Below are 24,201 nucleotides of genomic sequence, written 5' to 3'. Positions count from 1 at the left end.
GTAGTAGTGTTGCACAGAGCAGCCCCGGTCCTCCTCTTCTTGGGTCTCGATGGTGCTCCTGGGTTTCCCCCACTGAGTGTCTCCATAGCAAGCGGCACACAGTGGAAAGCGGGAATCTGATCCGCCCCTCACTCAATCACTAGCTCCGATTGACAGCAGCGGGAACCAATGGCTCCCACTTCTATATATGAGCAATGAGGAGCGAGAGAGCCGGGAGAGCCTCAGCTCAAATTTCCTGCGCTCAAAAGTGAGCTAGAATCCGAAGAAACAGCAGAGCTGTGAAATGCGTCATCCTATTGGCTATCCGTAGCACGTGACTTCCGGTCCTCGATGTTTGCGTCCCAGGCTGGAACGCACTTCCGATTTCCGGTTTCCATCTGACGTGTAGGATGCTCGCATGTTGTTTTCACTGGGCATTCTAGACTAACCCAGTGATGTCACGGCCATATCATCAGCCATCCTACAGGCGAATTTGGTGTACAACATCCAGCCAGTCCCTAGCATTGGAAAGCAACCAGGACCACTGAAGCACTTGTTACTTTATGTGATACACCTGTTTATTCTCTGCTTTTGGGAGTAGCCATTTGGCTTTGCTTTTAATTTTATTAAATGGTGATTTTAGTTACTGCACTTAGTTTGGTGTGCCTGGTCTCTCCTTCTTTTTACTATTGCAGAGTTTTTGCTTCCACTCCAAAGGTCACTGCCTACGGTGCCCTCTATGACCTTTTATGAACTTTTTTGAATTTATTTAGTGATTGGTTTTACTTTTACTGTATTTTTTATCGCCTTTGTGCTTCTTTTAAGTTATATTGGACACCCAGTGGATTTTTGTGCCATCCTCCCTTTCTTTACTATGCTACACTTATGGTCACTGATATGTGGCACTGATGAGCACTGATAGGCTGCACTGATAGGTGGCACTGGTGAGCACTGGGCACAGATAGGCGGCACTGGTGGGCACAGATAGGCGGCAGTGGTGGACAAAGATAGGCAGCACGGATAGGCAGCACTGATAGGATTGATAGGTGGCATTGGTGGGCAGCAGTGATGAGCATTAATGGGCAGCAGTGATGGGCATTGACGGGCAGTAGTGATAGCCAGCACTGACTGGCATTACTAATAGCCACTGATTGGTGGCAATTGTATCACACTGTCAGTGTGAGGCGAGGAGCGCAGATTACCGACATCTCCGTGTTTACAGGTGACCGGCTGTGATTGGACACAGCTGATCACATGGTTAAAGAGCCACGGCTCTTTATACAGATCAGGGTCGCGGCATGTCCTAGCAACACGGCGCGGCTGAGATCACTGCGCTGGGCACCCCCGGGGGCGCACAAGAGCGGTCGTTCTGGGATGCCGTCCTATCACGTCCACCCAGAACGAGAGCCGCACCGCCCCGCTGTCATTTGACGGCCGGTGGGCAAGAAGTGGTTAAGGGGAAACATTTAAATGTGTTGGAATGGCCTAGTCAAAGCCAAGACCTCATTCCAATAGAAAATCTGTGGTCAGACCTAAAGATTGCTGTTCACAAGCGCAAACAATCCAACTTGAAGGCGCTGGAGCAGTTTTGCAAGGAGGAGAAATGGGCAAAAATCCCAGTGGTAAGATGTGGCAAGACTCATAGAGACTTATCCAAAGCGACTTGGAGCTGTGATAGTCGCAAAAGGTGGCTCTACAAAGTATTGACTTTAGGGGGGTGAATAGTTATTCACATTGACTTTTTCTGTTATTTTGCCCTATTTGTTGTTTGCTTCACAATAAAAAAAAAAAAAAAAAAAAAACACCTTCAAAGTTGTGGGCGTGTTCTGGAAATTAAATGTTACAAATCCTCAAACAATCCATGTTAATTCCAGGTTGTGGGGCAACAAAACACGAAAAATGCCAAAGGGGGGGGGGGGTGAATACTTTTGCAAGGCACTGTAGCGGGTTACTTTACTTTAATACTCATAGCATGCATTTCTTTAATTAGATAGGTGGCAGTGAGCACAGTTTGTACAAAATCCACAGTACAGTACAAAAAAAAAAAAGAAGAGAAATCCAACTGAAGAAAAAAATATGATGTTCTTTTTGTATTATTTTCAGGCAGCTATATTCAGAGAAAAAGTTGTCGCTTCAGTTACGCTAAAAAAAAAAAAATATATTGGAAAACCATAAATATCTGTAGGCTTCTGTGGAGGAGTAGAAGGTTCTGTAGAAAATTTGATGGAGGTGTAGATGGTTCTGTGGTGGTTTAGAAGATTACATGGAGGTATAGAAGATTCTATGGAGGTTTAGAATATTTTGTGAAGCTGTAGAAGATTCTATGGAGGTGTAGAAGATTCCATGGAGGTGTAGAAGATTCCATGGAGGTGTAGAAGATTCTGTGGAGGTGGAGAAGATTTGGTTGAGGTGGAACACAGTGCAATCTTTCAGGAGAATAAAGCCGCGTACACACGGGTGGACTGTATGGCGTACTTAGTCCGTCATACAATCCGACGGACAGTCCGTCATACTTTCGAATGAACGGACTTGACCACACACGGATACACAAACAGTCCGTCGAAAGCTTGCGCGATGACGTGTACAGCACGTACGACGGGACTAGAAATAGGAAGTACAATACACAGCAATGCACCCTTCCGCCGTGTAAATCCTTTCTGAGCATGCGCCATTCTTAGTCCGTCGAACTAGCCTACTGACGAGCGGATTGTCCGCTGAAACCAAAGTATGACGGACAGAATTTCGAAAAATCCGAAATACTTAGTACGCCAGACTGCACGCTGAAAAAGTCCGCTGAAGCCCACACACGAGCGGACTGTCCGCTGAAATGTGTTTCGACGGACTAAGTAGGCCATACAGTCCGCCCGTGTGTACGCGGCATAAGACATCCCTTTTTATACTCCTCCTCTGTGAAAGACTTCACCCTGACGCTTACAGATATAACCAAATATTTTTCTATAATGTTTGTGTGTAATTCTGTTTTTGATTACTATTTCTTCTTGCCAAAGAATCCCAAAAATGTTTTGCCTCTGTTGGCATTGGCTTTCTGTTCCCGGATTTCCTCTTCATATCTGGCTCGTTCATCTGATCTTTGCCTCTCCAGCGCAGCTTCATCAGCTTCTCTTCTCCTCTGTCTCTCTCTTTCTAACTCTTCCTCTTGTCTTTTTAATTCTTTTTCCTTCATTGCTTTTTCAAAGGCTTTCCTTCTCTCCAGACTTTCTTGCTCCGCCTTCTTCTCTCGTTGGTGAACATATTTCATGACAAACTGTTTGCGGTCATGCATCTCCTTCACTGGATTCCGTGTCTGATGTTCTACACGGAACTGAACATCTTTAATGACTTCCTGTAGGAACTTCAGCACTTCCTCGTGTCTTCCTCTGGTTTTAAAGTGGTCTTCTTGGGTGTAATTTTCAAATGCAAAAATCTTTTCTATGCCCATGTCCCTGAATGAGGACTCAACAGTAGTTAAGTTCCCATCGTTCTTGTGGGTGAGGACCACAATGGGATAGATCCCTGGAAGGAGAAGAGAAAAGAATTACATTCAAATATAGAAGAGATCAAAATTTTTTTTATCCATCCAGATATTGATCAGATGTAAGCAAGGATTCTCAAACCAGAAATGGTTTTCTTGGTTGGTTGCAATCCTAACTACTATGTCCCCCAGTCCATTAATATGATAGCAACTTGTTGTCCCAAAAAAAGGCTTTGCTGTAAAGTTAAGAAATCTGAGTCTTCTGCTCAGAAAATGGAGCGCTGCCATTTTTGAGTTCCATGGTAGAACTTTGCCATGGAACTCCAATATACAGCATGTGTTTGTTATACACTAGGGAGAGTGGTGATTTCACAGAAAATTAATTTGTAGTAACATTTTAGGTTAATCAAATGACACCATGCAGACCGCTTAGGTGAAAGTTAAATAAACCATTACATGGCTGTCCCTGGGCAGGGTCTTTACGTGGCTTACCCCCCCCCCCCCTTTTTCAGCTCCGAAACCTGGTGCATCCCATTATGTGGAGGCTTTATGCTTTTGAGACGTTACGTGATAAATTCTCTAACCATGAGGAGCCATTCAAAGCCCATGAAAACACTTAAAGTGATTGTAAAGTCAGAAGTTTTTTTTTTTTATCCTAATACATTCTATGTAGGGATGGCCTTGCGGTTCGCCCGGTGGTCGGTTTGCGACGAACTTTGCTCGTTCGCGTTTTGCAAAACCGGCGGACTTGTGTCGCTGTTCATGGCAGACATATTCGTTTACATTGTGAAGAACTTTGACCCTTTACACATCCATCACGGGGTACAGGACAGCCAAATGAGACATTTAAGCACATGGACATACCCCCTACCTTATAAATAGACCTCATCTGGCGGCCATTTTACATTCTGTCTTTTGTCAGTGTAGGGAAGGGACGCTGTGTGGAGCAGGGACAGTCAGTCGGTTACTATTAGGTCCACAAAAGTCCCTTTAAGGACTGGTATAGGTGTATAGTATATAGGATTGTAATACACTTATAATATACTTTCTTTCAAAAATAGAAAGCATAGTATGGTGCACTGCTGACCGATTCTGCAGCTGTCTTTTCTCAGTGTAGGGACAGTTTGGAGCAGGGACAGTCTGCAATTCACTAGCTAGCTACTATTACATAGTTAGTAAGGTTGAATAAAGACACCGGTCCATCCAGTTCAACCTGAGTGAGTTTCTACAATTGTCCCTATCCCTGTATGTTGCACACTCATATCATTCCCTGCCCCCAAGGAGCCCACAATCCAAGGTCCCCATTCATATACTAGGGCCAATTTTGGACAGAAGCCAATTTACCTACCTGCATGTCTTTGGAGTGTGGGAGGAAACCAGAGCACCCGGAGGAAACCCACTCAGGCACAGGGAGAACATGCAAACTCCAGGCAGGTAGTGTCGTAGTTGGTATTTGAACCAGTGCCCCTTCTTACTGCTAGGTGAGAGTGCTAACCACTACACCCCTGTGCTGCCACAGTCCACAAAGGTCCTTTTAAGGACTGGTATAGGTGTACTATTTGCTGTGCAGAATATAGGGGTGTAATTCACGTATAAAATACTTTCAAATATAGAAAGCATAGTATAGTGCATTTCCACTCTGCAGCATTGTGACTGCTGAGCGGTTCTGCAGCGATACTACAAAGAGTGACAAACACAATTAGAAAAAAGTATTATAACTGGTGTGATAGACCAGTGGCCCCCCCAAAACAACAGATTGAAGCGGAGTGTTATATACCTTCTTCCACATATACTGCACTTCTCTAGAGACTTTTGTCACAGGGTCATTTAAAAAATGACAGGCAGAGGAAGATGCAGGCCCTTCCACAGGGGTGGTAGGGGTAGGGCAGGATTTGATTACGTCAAAGGATGCACCAGACTTGGTTGAGTGGCTCACTCACTCTTCTGCATCCTCCTCATCCTCTTGATCTGCACCCTCTTCACTCTCTGCTATGTGCACCCCAAAGACACTACCACCAACACCACCACCACCACCATATACCTTCCGCTTGAGTCACAGGAATTATTTTCCGATCCATCACAAAACATTGCCAATGCGCAGCCATTCTTGGCATTGGATCAGGAAGAGGAGGTAGCACCAACCGCTACTCAGCAGTCTGACGACAGTACCCAGATCAGCCCAAGGAGGAGGTTGGTCCCCAGTGTTGCTGCCTACTCCGAGATCCCTAATTATAGCGGTGGGGAAGGTGACGTCGCTGATGATGTGTCTAGTGATGTCACGTGGGTGCCCACAAGAGAGGAAGAGGAAGGGAGTTCAGAGGGAGATATGGACCAGCAGACAGGGAAGAGAAGCAGGAATAACTTACATTGCACAGGAGGGACAAAGCAGACTGCTAATGTATCAGGAGCGAGGCATCAACCATGTACGGTCACATCTGGCGCTCCCAGGACGCCGGCATATGGCTCCGCAGTGTGGGCTTTTTTTAACGTGTCCGCTGCTGACAATAGTGTTGTCATCTGCAGCCTTTGCAGTCAACGCATAAGTCGCGGTAAGCCCAACACTCACCTAGGGACGACCGCCTTAAGAAGGCACATGAGCTGCCATCACCGAGCCCAGTGGGAGCAACGGAACCCACAAAGCCACACTCCAGGCTCTCACCATCCAGCCTCTTCTACTTCTCCTCTCTCCTCAGAATTGTCCTCCACTCTACCTTTCATCATGCCGTCCTCATGTTTTTCTGGAAAAAGGCAGGCTTCCGTGGGTCAAATGTTTGAGCGTAAACAAAAGATGACGCCGGATAACCCTCTTGCCCAACGGTTGTTGGCTTGCTTGTCAGAACTGATAGCCTGCCAACTACTGCCATATAAACTGGTGGACTCAGAGGCCTTTCAAAAATTTGTGGCCACTGGAACACCACAATGGAAGGTCCCAGGAAGGAAATATTTCTCACAGAAGGGCATCCCAGAGCTATATGGCCATGTTCAGCGGCAAGTGAATGTATCTCTGGCACACAGTGTCGGTGCCAAGATACATCTGACCACAGACACATGGTCTAGCAAACACAGGCAGGGAAGGTATATAACTTTTACTGCCCACTGAGTGAACCTTCTGATGGCTGTCAAGCATGTAATCCGTGGCACCCGTGTAGATTTGGTTTTACCACCACGGATTGCATGCAGGCCTGGCTCTTCTTCTCCTCCTCCTACTCCATTCTCTCTCTCCTCCTTGGCTGACTCCTCCTTTTCCATTGCAAGCATCTCTTCCACTGCGCCGCTCAAGATCCCCAGAACCTATTCGACATGCCAGGTGAGACGTTGCCATGCTGTGCTGTGTCTGTTGTGCCTGGAAGCCAAGAGCCACACTGGCCCGGCACTCTTTTCAGCTTTGCGTTCACAGGCAGATCAGTGGCTAACACCGCTCAATTTGACAGTTGGTAAAGTGGTGTGTGACAACGGTGCCAATCTGCTTAGCACATTGAAACGGCAAAATTACACATGTGCCATGCATGGCACACGTCTTAAACTTGGTCATGCAGCGATACGTTGTCAAATACCCTGGGGTCCAGGACATATTGTGGCAGGCAAGGAAAATCTCGGCCCATTTCAGAAGATCTTACACGGCCATGGCACGCCTTACTGACATTCAGCGGTGACGCAATCTGCCGATCAGACGTCTTATTTGCGATTGCCCGACGCGATGGAACTCAACCTTCTATATGCTTGATAGGCTGCTCCAGCATAAACATGCAGTTAACAGACTACCTGTAGGAACTCTGCGGCAGAACAGGTTCTGGGGAGCTTGTTTTTTTTCATCTCACCAGTGGCTGCTCATGCACGACGCATACAGACTTCTGTGGCCATTTGATGAGATCACCAAACTGGTCAGTCACAGCCAAGGCACCATCAGTGACATGGTACATTATGCCTTCTTTATGGAGCGTGCATTGCATTGTGTCATTGATCAAGCCATGGAGAAGCAGGAGCAGGAAGATGAGGAAGTCACAATGCTGGATGAATTCCCAGGGGGGCTACTCTATCTGAGACAAGTCAACAACAGTAGTCTGAAGAGGAGTCAGAGGAGGGTTGGTGCCGGGGTGGATGAGGAGGAGCAAAAAGAGCATGCTTTAAACCTTTCTGGGATCCCTGTTGTGCGTGGATGGGGGGAGGAGAACGAGGAGGACGACATTATCCTGGATGAGGAGCAGGAGCCAGGCCACCACACCGCTTCCAGTTTAGTGCAAATGGGGGCCTTCATGCTCCAGTGTTTTAACAGGGACCCCCGTATAAAAAGCATAAAGGTCAAGGACCAGTACTGAGTGGCAACGTACTTAGACCCCTGGTACAAACACAAAATGGTGGAAACGTTACCACCATCACAGAGGGTTGTCAGAATGGAACACTTCCAGGCCTTGCTTCGAGAAATGCTGCATTCTGCTTTTGCGTGCACTGGCAGAGGAATTCCCACTCCCAGAGAAAGAGTTGCAGGTACCAATCCAACAGCGCCTGCAAGAAGAGGGTGGTTTGAAGATGTGTTGGTGGCTTCTGATATGAGATCATTCTTTCAGCCGACCCATGGACCGTTCTCATCCGGATCCAGCATCAAGGAATGCCTAGACCGTCAGGTGTCTGACTACATCGGGTTAACGGCCGATGTGGATGCTCTGAGAAGTGATGAACCCCTGGACTACTGGGTGGGCAGGCTTGACCTCTGGCCAGAGCTTGCACAATTTGCAATGGAACTGTTGGCTTGCCCCTCATCCAGTTTCCTGTCCAAAAGGACGTTCAGCGCAGCAGGGAGGATCGTCACCGATAAGCTCACTCGCCTAGCTCACAACAGTGTTGACTACCTCACATTTATAAAAATGAATGAGGCATGGATCTCAGAGGAATTCAACACATGTGACCAGTAGACCATGTATATGCATAACTCTATAAACGATTTATATAATCTAGCACACTGACCTTTTTTCTACCTTTGGCTCACTTGTACAAAAAAAGCACCCCGTACTATATGCCCGTACCCTCCTGTTTAAAGAAGGTTGAGCGGTGTCATATTTTTGGGTCCCACAGCGAGTTGCTGGTATCAGTGCTGGTGTCAGTGCTCTCTATCACCGTGCTGGTGTCAGTGCTCTCTATCACCGTGCTGGTGTCAGTGCTCTCTATCTCGGTGCTGGTATCAGTGCTCTCTATCACGGTGCTGGTGTAAGTGCTCTCTATCACGGTGCTGGTGTGGTGTCAGTGCTCTCTATCACGGTGCTGGTGTCAGTGCTCTCTATCACCGTGCTGGTGTGGTGTCAGTGCTCTCTATCACGGTCCTGGTGTCAGTGCTCTCTATCACCGTGCTGGTGTCAGTGCTCTCTATCTCAGTGCTGGTGTGGTGTCAGTGCTCTCTATCACGGTGCTGGTGTGGTGTCAGTGCTCTCTATCACGGTGCTGGTGTCAGTGCTCTCTATCTCGGTGCTCGTGTCAGTGCTCAGTCTCTATCGCGGTGCTGGTGTCAGTGTTCTATCTCAGTACTGGTGTCAGTGCTCAGCCTCTATCTCAGTGCTGGTGTCAGTGAGGGAGATAGCAGCAGAGAAGCCAGTCAGCAGGCAGTGCCAGCACCATGGCTGAGGATCAGCACTGGACTGGCACCTCCAGACCACCGCAGTGGAGCCCTGCATAGGTGGGGGTAAAGGCTGGGAAGAGGGAGGGGTCAGGGACTCAAGCACAGGTTGGCACACTGGGACAATGGCACAGGACTGTGCTGCCCTGACTGTGGCACTGATCATCTCCTGCACCCCCTTCATAGCCTGTCCTAACCTTGCCTCTCCTCCATGGCCTTCATGCGCTCCTGAATTGTCAAAATTTCACAGATAAAAAAGAATGCTTGTCGTTGTCGATCCCAGATTAATTTAATACTTTTGTTATGTCAGTGTCCATGTGGTGGAACTATGTGTGCACAGCTAGTAAGTATTTTGTGGCTGAAAATATGACCTGGAGGTTTTTAAGGATTGCCAGCCATTAAAGTCAATGGGGTCCGCCAGAGGCTCTAAAAGGCTTCAAAATAAGGTTGGAGCGGGATCAGGGCATTGCACTATGAGCCCACCTAGCTGTGTTAAATAGGGAATGAATATTTACTATTGAAACACTAATCCTCCTCCTGGCCAATCTGGAAGCGAGTCTGAAACCAGTTTCCCGATTGGCTGAAAGGACAAGTGCTTCCGGGGAGGAGGGAGGAAACGGAAGCCGCCACCAATGTTGATGCCCGCGGAGAGCAGGGGAAACCACGGTGAAGCCCGCCATAGATGGGGTAAGTGCTCAAGACCTGACCAATCGACCAGATGGGGGGGTGTGTTGGTGTCACTGTTTGCTCCACCCCCCCCCAAAAAAAATTACCACAGCCACTGATACAGACTGCCAGCAGCCCCTGAGGCGCAGCTCCCTGGGATTGGCCAGGGCTGTATAAATATTCATACTGTTGTTTGCATTGCTCCACACCTATGTTCCAGAGGATTCTGCTGCTCTCTGGAAAACAGAGAAAACAATCAAACCAGCAGCAGCTGAAGCGCTGAGCAGACCTAATGAATCACATGCAGCTGCACTATTTACAGTGAGCACAACTACATTTACCTAAAGCCCCTTTAACATGGGCGTTCCATTGGTTTAATCAGTTCAGGCCTGTTTTTTCAAAGAAAACTGGATCTGTTTAAATCATTTTTTTTTTACATGCACTACCAATGCAAAAACAGATGCAAAAATGGACCGTTTGTTTACATCTGTTTTTCATTCAGTTTTTTTTTAAATACGGCTTTCTTCCATTTAAAAACAAAAAACAAAAAAACAGATGTTAACAGAAGTGAATGTAAACGAATGATGATCCTCCTACATCACCTTGCCCATAGACATACATTGGTGTCCGTTTTTCATCCGTAAATTGACTTAAAAGAAACGCACATACGGTATAGAAAGCCCGGTGAAAGGGGCTTAACTCCATTAAAGCCACACTGCTTCCAGTGAGCCAGCACTAAATTTACCTAATCCCATCACCTATCTAGAAGGGTGCTACACATTTGTAAAAAATGTATAAATCATTTTTGCCCACAATTTTATTTCAGAATAAGAAAGTCACAACTTACCAGTCAGATCTCTGGCTGAATTAAAAATATTCTTAAATTCATTAACACATTCGGGGGGAATTATACTCTTCACACTAAACAAAAGGGAAGAAGACATTATTTTCTAAAGCTGAATAGATAGTATATACTGTACAATTAGGTTAGAACAACGGGGGCCATACTGTATAGTAAAGCCTTCAAAATCAAACTCCAGGCACCCAGCTAAATACAATGATAAAATACATATATGGAGAGGTTTTACCAAGGATTTACATTTCTTTCAAATATTTTATTGACAACAAGCAAGAAAAAGAAACAGTCACTGTTACAAATGTTTTAAACGTGGAAAAACTTTCTAGCAGAGCATTGGTACAGAAAAAGGCAAGGACTATGTATAGAAATACAGAGTATATAACTGGTTCCCACACAATGTGGATCATAAACAAATAAGCAACATTGGTGGTAAAAGAATGGGAGTGTGAGCCCAAAAACTATAAAGAACGTCAAAAGGTAGGGATACTCTGCCCGGGCAATCTGGGCAACAGTAACAGGTACATAACATGCAGTACATGCTACAATATCCAAAAGAGTCAGTGAGTGGAGAGAAAAGTGCAAAAAGAGGGAAGAGAGAAAAGAAAAAGAAAGAGGGAACTAAAGATAAAGAGGAATAGAAACCATAGGAGTAGATAAGGTGAGAAAAAATAAGGTAAAGAAAAGGTACCGGCCAGGCGGCTCCCACGCGCCGCGGTAAGTTAGAAGCTGCCTACAGCTTCTATGGATAGGATCAAGGTTCCAGGCGATGTTTATCAAAATCAGGGGGGAGATAGTGGTCCGACCAAGGACGCCAAATTTTAAGGTGTTGGGGGATCTTATCCAAGATTGTAGCTTCAATTTTGCTGTGTATCATGGCCTGGGTGACTCTATTTTTAACTTCTACAGTATTCAGGAGTGGGGACTTCCAAGCTTTCGCAATGGTCTGCTTGGCGGCAGTGGTGAGCTGGAGGAAAAGACGCAATTGTGCCCTAGAGAAGTTGTGTGGGGGGAAATTAAGCAAGGCGAGGGCTGGGTCAGGGACAAGGGTTGTATTAAACAGGGTAGAAGCCATTCGGAATATGATTGCCCAGAAGTGCTCCACCACAGGGCATGTCCACCATATATGAAGAGGGGTACCCCCTGCATCGCACCCTCGGAAACAGTTGGGAGAATAGGATGGAATGTATTTAGCAATCCTAACTGGGACCAGGTACCACCTCATGAGGACTTTATAACTAGCTTCTAATGCTACCACATTCTGTGACGATAGTTTAGTTGTTGCCCATATCCTTGTCCATTCGTCCGCCTCCAAATCAATGGATAGGTCCTTGGACCAAGCAGAAGCATATGATGGAAGTGGGGATGGGGAGGACATGAGATGTGCATAGAGGTTGGAGATGATACCCGGAGCATGTGGGTCCGAATCGCATATATTCTCGAATGTAGATAGGTTGTTCGATACTCTGTGAGGGCCCATAATTGTTTGGATAAAATGGGAAATTTGGAGGTATCTAAAGCACTCCCGCGGAGAAATGCGTGTCTGCGACTGTAAGACTGGGAAAGGTGTGATGGTACCATTGGAGATGAAATCACGTATACGTTCCAGGCTGGCATGGGTCCAGGCCTGGAAAGAGACAGGTTGGGAGACGGCTGGGTAAAATAGTGGTTGGCCAAATAGAGAAAGTAAGGGTAAGTGTGGAGTGAGTAACTTAAAAGGTCTACATAATTTGTCCCAGATTCGTAAGGAATGCTGGGTTAGGGGATTAGCAATAGGGCCCCGAGCTGAAACAGGGAGCCACAGAATATTGGCGATGGAAATGGGGTGTAAGTCTATAGCCTCCAGGGCGACCCAAAGGGGGAATCTCCGTCTTCGCATGATAGAGAGTCAGTTGTGCCAACTGGGCGGAATGATAATAATGTAGAAAGTTGGGAACTCCCAAGCCCCCATTAAGTTTACTGCGAAGTAAAATGGGTCTAGAAATTCGGGGGGTCTTAGTGCCCCAGATATACTTATACACCCGACTCTGGATCACCATGTGGAAATAAGGTGGTATTGCGACTGGGAGGACCCTATAGAGGTATAGAAGCTTGGGTAACAGGGACATTTTCACGGCTGCGATTCGTCCAAGCCAGGAGACTTGGAGAGGTAGCCAAGTATTAAGTAAGGAGGACAAATATTTTAGCATCGGGAGATAATTAGATTGGAATAGATGTGCGGGATCGCTAGTCAATTTAATTCCTAAATACGGAATTGAGGAAGAAGACCATTGAAAGGGAAAATTAATCTGTATGAGTTTCAGTTCAGCCAGTGGGAGGGACACATAAAGGGCTTTAGATTTCGCCTGATTAACCTCCAAACCTGAAATCTTAGCAAACTTGGTTAAAAGTAGTTGGAGGTTAGGCAGGGAAATATGTGGGGAAGTAACAAATAAAAGGGCGTTGTCAGCAAAGAGGCAGAGTTTATGGGATGTGGAAGATATATCTAGGCCATGGATATTTGGATTTGATCTAATTAGAGCAGCAAGGGGTTCTATCACTAAAGCAAATATTAATGGGGATAAGGGGCAACCCTGTCTCGTTCCTCTCCGAATGGGGAAGCACTCTGAACTAAAACCAGAATATTTTACGTAAGCTTGTGGGTGGGCATATAGGGCACTCACCCATTGTAGGAAATTGGGACCAAAGCCCCAGCGAGCTAAAATGTAGTGGAGATAGGGCCACGAGACAGTGTCAAATGCTTTTCTGATGTCGAGTGATAAAAGGTGCATAGGGATCTTGCAGGATTTTGCTATATGTTGTACGAGGATAACCCGACGAATGTTGTCACTGGCCTGTCGACGGGGGATGAAGCCCATTTGGTCTTTGTGGATCAAGCCTCCAATTATTGGGTTAAGCCTCAGGGCAAGAATTTTAGCTAGGATTTTCACGTCCAAATTTAAGGGGGAAATGGGCCTATAATTGGAGCAGAGGGTATGATCAGTGTTGGGTTTGGGGAGCATGGCTATAATGGCAGTCAATGTATCACGACCGAGGGATTGTTGTTTCAGTAGGGCGTTATACGAATTGACAAGGAGTGGGGCCAGAGTAGTTGCAAATTTCTTATAATATATGCTTGGAAGACCATCTGGACCAGGACGCTTGTGGGGCTTGAGAGTTTTAATAGCACCGAGAACCTCATCGACCGAGATTGATTTATCTATAGACTCCCGACTAGCATCAGGCAATTTGGGTATAGGTAAGTCCTGGAAAAGTGTCTCCGCCTCCTTAGAAGGAAGAGACTCCCTCCCTTCATATAGATCAGCAAGACGCTTGCGAAACTCTGACAGGGTTACTTGAATGTGTGCCATTGGCCAGCCGAAGTCTAATAGGGTTGTGGGTATGATCCGGTCTTCTGAGGGGAAGTGCCAAAAAGGTATCAGGCTTATTAGCCTTGGTGTAGATCTTGTGGCCAGACCGGCGGATAGATTTGTCTGCAGATTCGGCCAAAAGAAGGTCCAATTCCAGCTTGGTCTTCTCCAATAGTTTTTTATTAGTGGCTGAGGGGAACAGCAGGAATCGGTGGTGAAAGTCAGATTCTAGTTGATGGAGTTTGGATTTCTTAACGCGTTTAAGGTGGGTGGCAACAGAGATACATGTGCCTCTGATCACCGGCTTATGTGCTTCCCAGAGCAGGGTTGGCGATATACCAGGTGTGGCATTGTGTAGTAGATAATCATTAAGAGCTGATTGAATATCAAGACAATAGGACTGATTGGTAAGGTGGGCTTCATTCATGCATGTGTTCGTGGCAGGGCGAGGTATTAGTGAGGAGACCGTGGTGATCACAGCGCAATGGTCTGACCATGTAATAGGGTGAATAACAGATTGTTGTAGGATTGGAGAGGATGCGACTGGAACAAGGATATGGTCAATTCTGTAAAAAGAATTATGCGGGTAAGAATAGTAAGTGTAATTTTTCTTCAATGGATTACACTCTCTCCATGTATCCAGGAGAGAGGATTGGTGGAGTAGTCTGCGAAATTGTGAAGAAGGGGAGTAATGGTCCGGAGAGTAGGGGGATTTATCCAGATGTGGGTGGGGTACTAAGTTGGAGTCACCGCACATAAAGAGTGTACCTTTAGAATGAGTTCTGACTACCTGCAGTAAGTGGGAAAAGAAGGGAATCGGGTTAATATTTGGGGCGTAATAAGAGACAAAGGACGTTTCCACGTCTTGCAGGAGGCCAATTAAAATGATGTAGCGGCCAGCAGGATCTTTGATTTCTGTTGTCACTCTAAAGGGCAAGGAGGAGTGGAAGGCCAGTAGGACCCCTCTGTGCTTCGATTCAGCAGAGGCGGTGTACACTTGGGGGTAACAGGAACTGAAAAATTTAGGGGTACTACGGGTAGAGAAATGAGTCTCCTGAAGGGCTACAATGTCGGCCTTCAGGGAAACAAAGGTACGAAAGGCCTTGACCCTTTTATTTGGGGAATTTAGTCCCTTAACGTTAAGGGAGAGGATGTTTAGGGGGGCCATCTGAGCGGAAGGAGGGGATTATTAAAAGATGATAGGTGACGCAAGGGGGCCACCTGGCCAGTAATAAAAAATAAAAAAGAAGAAATAAGGAGAGAGTGAAGACATGAAACAGGGAGAAGAAGGAGAGAGTAAAGAATAGTAGGCGTAGGGCACGACATTAAAATTGATAAGCGGAAAATAACTTCTTTATAGCCCGACTTAATATCTCTGCAGCCAGCAAAAGAAAAAACGGCCACAGAGGGAGAGCACAGAGAGGTGGGGGAGCAGTGACAACTCCCCGCTGCAAACGGATCAAACATATAAATCATTTCAGCAGATCTTAGAAAAATATCCTAAATAGGTTTACCTGAAACATATAAGCATAAACAGTGAAGCATAGAGCCTCCATAGATGAACATTATATGCCTATCCCATTGGGCAGTGTAGGATCATTAAGAGGGGTAAGTGGGGGAAGGAGAGGGAGAGAGGGAAAGAGAGGAAGAGAATGTAATAGTAGTATGAGAAGGGGAGCAGAAGGGGAGAAAGGGGAAAAAAGAATAGGAGAAAAGAAAAGAGGGTTGGGGAGGAGGGAGAGCGGAAGGGGAGGGAATGGATGGGGAGGAGGGGGGAGGGAGAAAGGGAAAAGAAGGAGACTAGCAACCCAATAGACCTAAATGAAGGCACAAATAGGAGAAGACATAAATCGCTATATATGCAACTTAACACTAGAAGAGGGTGTGGTACGAAATAGCCGCTGGAGGCACATGGATAAAAACATACAAAAAACAAAAAGGAAAGGTGCCCTAGGATGAGAGGGGGGGGGCAACCTCACCCCCCCCCCCGCCCACACATCCACCCTCCAGCAGTCAAAACTTATGGAGAACAAAATATAGGCATGCAACGAAACTAGTTAAGTGAAACATAAAAGAATAACTGAACCTTAACGAAGGCCCTACAGAGGGCACACCATTCTCAGGGGTCGCCCCAGTGAGGGTACATTTACCAATCCTCAGTGTGAACCCCTGGGTCTCAGCATAATATAAAAAGTCAATAAAAGGAAATAAAATAAAAGTAAAACAAAATAACTGAGGTGTCGAGGGGCCAAGTGCAGTCACGCTACAGCTGCAAGGTGGCTATGAGAGCCTGGAGACCAGGGACACAGGGGGGGGCACTCCAAGGGTATCAGGCTGAAGAGGGAAGAAGAAACGGGGCTCACGGAAACAAGTCAGCGTGGAGTACGAGACTTCGGGCTGAGAAAGGTGTCCTCGTACCGGCCTGATGGAGTTCCTTTACGGACCGATGGCAGGTCCAGGGAGATGCGCTTAGGCGTAGCTGTGTATGGGTGAGCAGCGGACCGGGCAGGGGTGCGGGGCAGTGCAGTCTCCAAAGGTTGAGCCGGTGGGGTCAAATGAAGCGATTCCAGGAGATGTCGCAAGGATTCCAGAGAAGAGCAGGAATGTTGTTGGCCCAAGTGAGTAATTTGCAGGGCAAAGGGAAACCTCCAGGTATACTTAATTTGATGGTGCAGTAGAATCTGGAGCTAGGATTTCATAGCACGACGCTTGGATATGGTCAGAGGAGCCAAATCGGAGAAAAGTTGGTACTTATGGGTTTGGAAAATCAATTCTTCTTTTTTGCGGGCGGCATTGAGCAGCTGTTCCTTCGTTCGGAAGAAGTGTAACTTTATAATGATATCTCGTGGGGGACCATCTGGTTGGCGGCGTGTAAGGGCCCGGTGAATTCTGTCGAATTCTAGCCGTTCAATGGGGATGGAGGGTGAGAGTTCCTGGAACAGTGCGGTGGTAAATGACTGTATGTCGTCAATAGATTCGGGGATTCCATGCAGTCGTAAATTGGATCTGCGGGAACGGTTTTCAGCGTCCTCTAAACGGGACAGCAAGGTGGCATTCTCCTCCCTCAGCACAGAGAAGTCTTGTGTGTGATCCTGGAGGGTGAGCTCCATATCATCCACCCTCGTCTCCAGATCAGCAGTGCGCTGGCCTATCTCACGAATTTCTCATGAGAGCCTGTCAGTTATTTGCTCTGAAGTGTTCTTGAGGGCTTTCTGGAGCATAGATTCCATATGTTTCAGGAAAGCAGCTTGCGACATACCTGTGGAGGGTAGTGGTGGGGAGCCGCCGAGATTGGAGTCTGTGTCCTCCTCATCACCGTACAGGTTTAGGAGATATTCTTTTTACCTACAGGTAAGCCTTATTATAGGCCTTATTATAAGCTTACCTGCAGGTCAACGTTGCATAAAATGACTATACAGCCGCTTTAAGCCTTTAGAACCACTTTAACCACTTGCCACCAAATCACCTACGTGTACATCATTGGCTTCAAGTGGTTGTACCGGGGTAATACATACAGCTGCAGGCATCAACTCATTACCGTTTTTTAGACTTTTTGGCTTTCTTGTAAAAACAACCGATGTGGCGAAGCAGCCGCTCAGCTGCTATTACAAGCAGTGGGAGGGGACGTACCCCTCCTCCCTCCAGCCACCTTCCGGGAGACCCGAGCCACCAGCCGGCACATCTATTGGCTGTCCTGGAGACCCAAACAAAGATGGAATTAGCTTTTAAATGGAATTGCGGGTCTTGGATGTAGTAGCCCACCAGCGACGTCACAATGTCACTTCCGGTTTACTCGGCAGCCAATAGCACCATTTAAATAAAAATCCACAGTATTCAAAAATGCAGATCTTGGCGTTTTGAATACTTTCAAGTGCAGAGGAGGGGTTTTGGGTCTTATACACCCCAGAACTAGGGAGGAGCCCGATGTCCGAGTCAAACTTACATTTGGCTCGAACATCGGGTGTTCGCCGAACAGCGAACATTATGCGGTGTTCGCGACTAATTCGAAAGCCGTGGAACACCGGTAAAGTCTATGGGACACTAAGGCCGCGTACACACGGGCGGACTGTTCGCCCAACTTTGTCCGCTGAACAGTGTTTCAGCGGACAGTCCGCTCGTGTGTGAGCTTCAGTGGACAGTTTCAGCGGACAGTCTGACGAACAACGTTTTTCGGAATTCCCGTTAGACAGTCCGCTGAAACTTGGTTTGAGCGGACAGTCCGTTCGTGTGTAGGCTTGTTCGTCAAACTAAGTTTTGCGCATGCTCAGAAAGGATTTACACGGCGAAGGTTGCATTGCAGTGTATTGGACGTCGAATTTCTCGTCCCGTCGTACGTGCTGTTCACGTCATCGCGCAAGTTTTCGACGGACTGTTCGTTTGTCGTGTGTGGTCAAGTCCGTTCATGCTAATTTTGAGCGGACTGTTTCTCAAACTGTTTGACGAACTAAGTTGAGCGAACAGTCCGCTCGTGTGTACGCGGCCTTACATGAAAAAACAAAAGTGCTAATTTTAAAGGCTTATATACAAGTTATTGTCATAAAAAGGGTTTGGGGACCCGGCTCCTGCCCCAGGGGACATGTATCAATGCAAAAAAAAGTTTAAAAAGAAAAAGGCAGTTTTTTCTGGAGCAGTGATTTTATTAATGCTTAAAGTGAAACAATAAAAATTAAAAAAGCGCCACTTTACAGGCATACTATAGACACCCCCCAGGTACGATGTTTAAAGGAATATTTCACTTTAATTGTTTCACTTTAATCATTATTAACCCCTTCCCACCGAGCATACGCAGATGTGCGTACTCGGCTTCCGGGGGTATACCGGGATGATGCCTGCACCCGGCATCATCCCGGTACCGTTTTTTTCAGCGGGCGATTGGCTATCCAGCCATAACAACCGGTGCGGCTAAAAGCCGCTCGGAGCGTCCCCTCCCGCCGCCTCCCGCCGCTGTTACCGGTGCTCCCGATCGATCGGGAGCACCGATTCCACATCCGACGCCTCCAGCTGCTGGCGAGGAACTGGAACGAAGCCGTAATCGGCTTCGTTCCAGTATCCTAATAGTAAACACGGAAGCGACGTCATGACGTCACTTCCCGTTTACTCGGCTGCCAATGGCGCCGGTTTTAAAAATATATACGGTATTCAGAATCGCCGTTTTCGGCGATCTGAATACATTGAAGTGTAAAGGAGGGGTGGGGGGTCTTTTACACCCCCATCCCTCCATAAAGAGTACCTGTCACCTCTTATTACTGTCACAAGGGATGTTTACATTCCTTGTGACAGTAATAAAAACAATCAATTTTTTAAAATAAATAAAATAAAAAATTTTTAAAGCGTCCGCCGTCCCCGCGAGCTCGCGAAGCAAAGAAAACACATACGGAAGTCACGCCCGCTTATGTAAACAGTGTTCAAATCACACATGTGAGGTATCGCCGCAATCATCAGAGCGAGAGCAATAATTCTAGCACTAGACCTCCTCTGTAACTCTAACCTGGTAACCGTAAAAAAAAAAAAATCGTTGCCTATTGAGATTTTTAGGTACCGTACTTTGTCGTCAATCCACAAGTGCGTGCGATTGTAAAGTGTGACATGTTTGGTATCTATTTACTCGGCGTAACATTATCTTTCACATTATGCAAAATAATTGGGCTAATTTTACTGTTTCGTTTTTTTTAATTCATGAAAGTGTCCCTTTTCCCAAAAAGTTGCGTTTAAAACACCGCTGCGCAAATACCGTGTGACATAAAATATTGCAACAATCGCTGTTTTATTCTCTAGAGTCTCTGCTAAAAAAATATATATTTAATGTTTGGGGGTTCCAAGTAATTTTCTAGCAAAAAATATGGATTTTAACTTGTAAACACCATATGCCAAAAATAGGCTTAGACATGAAAGGGTTAAAATCACTGCTCCCGAAAAAACGGACGTTTTTAAAACTTTTTTGCATTGATACATGTCCCCTGGGGCAGGACTCAGGTCCCCGAACACTTTTTAAGACACTCCCATGCATATAAGCCTTTAAAATTAGCACTTCAGATTATTCATGTTTGTGTCCCATAGACTTTAACCACTTGCTTACCGGGCACTTAAACCCCCCTCCTGCCCAGACCAATTTTCAGCTTTCAGCGCTGATGCACTTTGAATGACAATTGCGCGGTCATACAACACTGTACCCAAATGACATTTTTATCATTTTTTTCCCACAAATAGAGCTTTTTTTTGGTGGTATTTAATTACAGCTGGGAGTTTTATTTTTTACTAAAAAAAATCATGTTTAATAGTTTGTTATAAAATTTTGCAAACAGGTCATTTTTCTCCTTCCTTGAAATGCGCTGATGAGGCGGCACTGGTGGGCACTTATAGGCATAGTTAAGGCGGCACTAATAGGCACAGATAAGGTGGCACCGATAGGCACAGATAAGGCAGTACTGATGGGCACAGATAAGGCGGCACTGATGGGCAAAGATGGGCACATATAAGATGGCACGGATGGGTGGCACGGATGGGTGGCACTAAGGGGCACTGATAGGTACCACTGATAGATGGGACTGATGGGCACTGATAGGTGACACTGATAGGTGGCTCTGATAGATGGCACTGCTGGGCACTTATGGGCGGCACTGATGGGCACTGGTAGATGACACTGATGGGCACAGATATGTGGCACTGGGGTGCAGCACCATTGTTGAGGCAGATTGTGGGCACTGATGGGTGGCACTGTGAGCACTGATGTGTGGCACTGTGGGCACTGCTGGGTGGCACTATGGGCACTGATGGGTGGCACTGATGGGGGCACTTTTTTATTACAGAGGTGGCACTGGTAGGGGCAGGTGGGCACTGGTAAGCAGTCCCGATCACGGCCACCGGTGATCGGCTCTTTTTTTTCTCCTCGCGCCGTCAGTGCGAGGAGGAAAAATAGCCGATTACCGGCTCCGTTGTATCACATGATCAGCTGTCATTGGCTGACAGCTGATCACGTGGTAAGGGGTCGGGATGGACTCCTTGCTCGGATCCGTGATCAGGCAAGTCTCATAGACTCGCCGATCACAGAGCGCGCCGCCCGCGCCCCTCAGGAGGCGCACAGGCCGCTCGTGCACGGGACGACGTCAATAGATGTAGTCCCGGCAAAGGAGGTCCGCGCTGTAGCCGTCATTTGGCTATAGCGTGGATCTCTAGTGGATAATGGTGTTCACGTGTTCAAACACATTTTTTGCCTGTTCGCATGTTCTGCTGCGAACCGTTCGGCTCATCCTTACTCAGAACCCTCCATAAAGAGTACCTGTCACTGCTTATCACTGTCACAAGGAAAATTTAAAATATTAAAAGATTAAAAAATAAATAATAATGAAAAGGGACAGTGTAATTTTTTTTCATAAATACATTTTTTTTTTTAAAGCGCCCATTCCACGCGAGCTTGACAATGATCTTATTTTTATTACATTCATGTTAGAGCATTAAAAGATAAGGAGGAGTCTCTTACCTGTGTACACATACAGGGACAATGAAATCTGAAGTTTTTACAAATTTCTCTGACTTAACAATTGTATCAATAAGTGTGAATCCCTTGGAAAAATCCACTTCTGTCCCCAGTGGAAGCAGATTACCTGGAAAGGGAAAGACTCTTAATTACTGACTATGAAAAACTCTTAATGAAGATATCTAATCTAAATATTGGAAGGAAAGCCAACCTGACCTTGAGTTTAAAGTGGTATTAAACCCAAAAATGTATTATATGAGCCGTGGCAATTTAATTCCCGGAATGCTCTTGGAGTAGCACTATAGTGGTGAGTCTGTAGGGTGGGGGGATGGTGCGGCGGCGATGATTCACACAGTCGGGTGCAATATAAAACTTCTATTGAAGTAATATAGCAACAGTTCACAACAAGCTTGGCACAGCTGTGGTGGTGGTGAAAAGGTGTGCACAGCTTACTGTATTAGGGTGTGCTCTCCAGAACTGTATGTGTATATATATATATATATATATATATATATATATCCACAGTGCCTTGAAAAAGTATTCATGCCCCTTGAAATTTTCCACAGTTTGTCACGTCACAACTAAAAGCGTGAATGTATTTCATTGGGATTTTATGTGATGGACCAACACAAAGTGGCTCATACTTGAGAAGTGGAAGGAAAATGATAAATGGTTTTCAATTTTTTCTTTACAAATAAATATGTAACAGGAAGGTAGTGGGCGGTAACGCTTTTCGGCGGATGCACTGCTCCTTCGTCAGGAGATGTGCATGCTCAGAAACATCTTAGCGCCCACCACCTTCACCTGTCACCTGTGTTCCAGCTTGGTTCTAGAACCCGGACCACCTCATCGCATCTTCTCCTCCCCGCCAATCCACATCAACAGGGACTTTGACAGCTGTGGGATGTCTCTCTCTCTCTCTCTCTCCCCCAGACAGACAAGGATTACAGCGATCTGCATTGGGAGAAATTATTATATGCCTGTGTCCTCTTACTATCTTTTAAGTGTTTTTAATTCCATTGTGCCTGTAATAAATCTCTTAACCACTGCACTTAGAGGTGCCTTTCTCTTTCCTAAATTAGTTAATAGCATCCACCTGTGTATAATTTAATCTCAGTATAAATACAGCTGTTGTGTGAAAACCTCAGGGGTTTGTTAGAGAACCTTAGTGAGCAAACAGCATCGTGAAGGCCAAGGAACACACCAGACAGGTCAGGGATGAAGTTGTGGAGAAGTGTAAAGCAGGGTTAGGTTATAAAAAAATATCTCAAGCTTTGAACATCTCACAGAGCTCTGTTAAATCCATCATCGGAAAATGGAAAGAGTACCAAGACATGGGCGTCCGCCTAAACTGACCGGCCGGGCAAGCAGAGCATTCATCAGAGAAGAGCCAAGAGGTCCATGGTAACTCTGGAGGAGCTGCAGAGATCCACAGCTTAGGGGGGAGAATCTGTCCACAGGACAACTATTAGTCGTCTCTCCACAAATCTGCCCTTTATGGAAGAGTGACAAGAAGAAAGACATTGGAGAAAGAAAGTCATAAGAAGTCCTGTTTGCAGTTTGTGAGAAGCCATGTGGGGGACACAGCAAACATGTGGAAGAAGGTGATCTGGTCAGATGAGACCAAAATGTATTTTTGGCCTAAAAGCAAAATGCTATGTGTGGGGGAAACTAACACTGCACATCACCCTGAACACACCATCCCCACCGTGAGACATGGTGGTGGCAGCATCATGTGGTGGGGATGGTTTTCTTCAGCAGGGACATGGAAGCTGGTCAGAGTTGATGGGAAGATGGATGCAGCCAAATACAGGACAATCTTAGAAGAAAGCCTGTTAGAGTTTGCAAAAGACTTGAAACCGGGGCTCTCTTGGGTCTCTCTCTCCTCACTGGCTGAGACAGCAGCAGTAGCCATTGGCTCCCACTGCTGTCAATTACTACTAGTGAGCCAATGAGGAGTGGGTGGGGAGGGACCAGGCCACACTCCATGTGTGAATAGACACACAGAGCAGAAGCTCAGGGTGCCCCCCCCCCCCCCGAGCAAGCTGCTGTTGTGGGGGCACTAGGCAGGAGGCCAGGAGATCCAGTGGGGGACACGAGAAGAGGACGTTTTAGATAACTGTTTACAAAATATGGGAGGTCAAAAGTTTGTGAAATGCTGATTAATATGATGCATTAAAATGTAATTTGTTAAAGCATACTTTTTACCACAGCCAAAAATCTTGATTTTTCTACCAACTCTTTTAAAACTTCACAGAAAACAAACTGGCTGCTATCGATGATCAGATAATTGTCCCCGTCTTCAGTTTTTATAAATTCCCAGGCTATACTTCAATCCCATTGAAAAAATGAACTGTTTGATCTATTCGCACTCACCGAGCTGAGCAAAGATCTCTCCGCTCCCATATGCATCCAATACCGGCAATCCTCGATTATCCACCAACGTGATGTTACTTGTGATTTTATATGGAATTCTATGGCTTCTAATTCCTCCATTACCTTCAGTTGCATCTGCCCAGTTCTGATATTCACCATCTTGCCAGACGTATATACAGGTGTTAATGAATGAGGACTTTCCATAGCCCAGCAACCCGAACAGCTGGATGAGGATTCTGTTGAAGCCCTGGTTGCCGTTTTTAAAGCTATCAAAGCTAAAATTATTAATGACACGTCTGAGCTCGTCCATGTCCATGTCTACCTCCCGCAATTATGTCCTTCTTCTGCCTGCAATGAATGGAAATCTCGATGTTCTTAGTTTTTTGTCTTTATATGCCGAGCAAAAAACATTCTGCTAATTTT

At 46.1% G+C, this 24,201-nt stretch overlaps 1 protein-coding gene across 1 annotated transcript; it reads right to left on the bottom strand.

Annotated features, from left to right (window-relative positions):
* Window positions 1-1,931: 1,931 nt before the first annotated feature.
* On the bottom strand, window positions 1,932-24,201 carry LOC144000378 (uncharacterized). Its single transcript, XM_077494180.1, has 4 exons — window positions 23,779-24,201; window positions 21,406-21,529; window positions 10,570-10,643; window positions 1,932-3,492 (listed from the first exon to the last, which is right to left on the bottom strand). The coding sequence occupies exons 1-4, from the start codon at window positions 24,092-24,094 to the stop codon at window positions 2,969-2,971; spliced, it is 1,038 nt and encodes a 345-aa protein (XP_077350306.1). The 5' UTR covers window positions 24,095-24,201; the 3' UTR covers window positions 1,932-2,968.

This window comes from Lithobates pipiens, unplaced genomic scaffold, assembly GCF_037356315.1.
Source record: "Lithobates pipiens isolate NorthernLeopardFrog02 unplaced genomic scaffold, aLitPip1_a1.2 Scaffold_22, whole genome shotgun sequence".
Classification (NCBI taxonomy): Eukaryota; Metazoa; Chordata; class Amphibia; order Anura; family Ranidae; genus Lithobates; species Lithobates pipiens.
Note: the sequence above shows the minus strand (reverse complement) of the source record. Positions and strands in the feature narration are given on the sequence as shown.

Coding starts and splice junctions, on each gene's coding strand:
- LOC144000378 (XM_077494180.1), bottom strand. CDS start 24,094: ATGGACATGGACGAGCTCAGACGTGTCATTAATAATTTTAGCTTTGAT. Junction 21,530..23,778: donor AGAGATCTTTGCTCAGCTCG/GTGAGTGCGAAT, acceptor TTCCCTTTCCAG/GTAATCTGCTTCCACTGGGG. Junction 3,493..10,569: donor TTCAGCCAGAGATCTGACTG/GTAAGTTGTGAC, acceptor TTCTCCTTCCAG/GGATCTATCCCATTGTGGTC.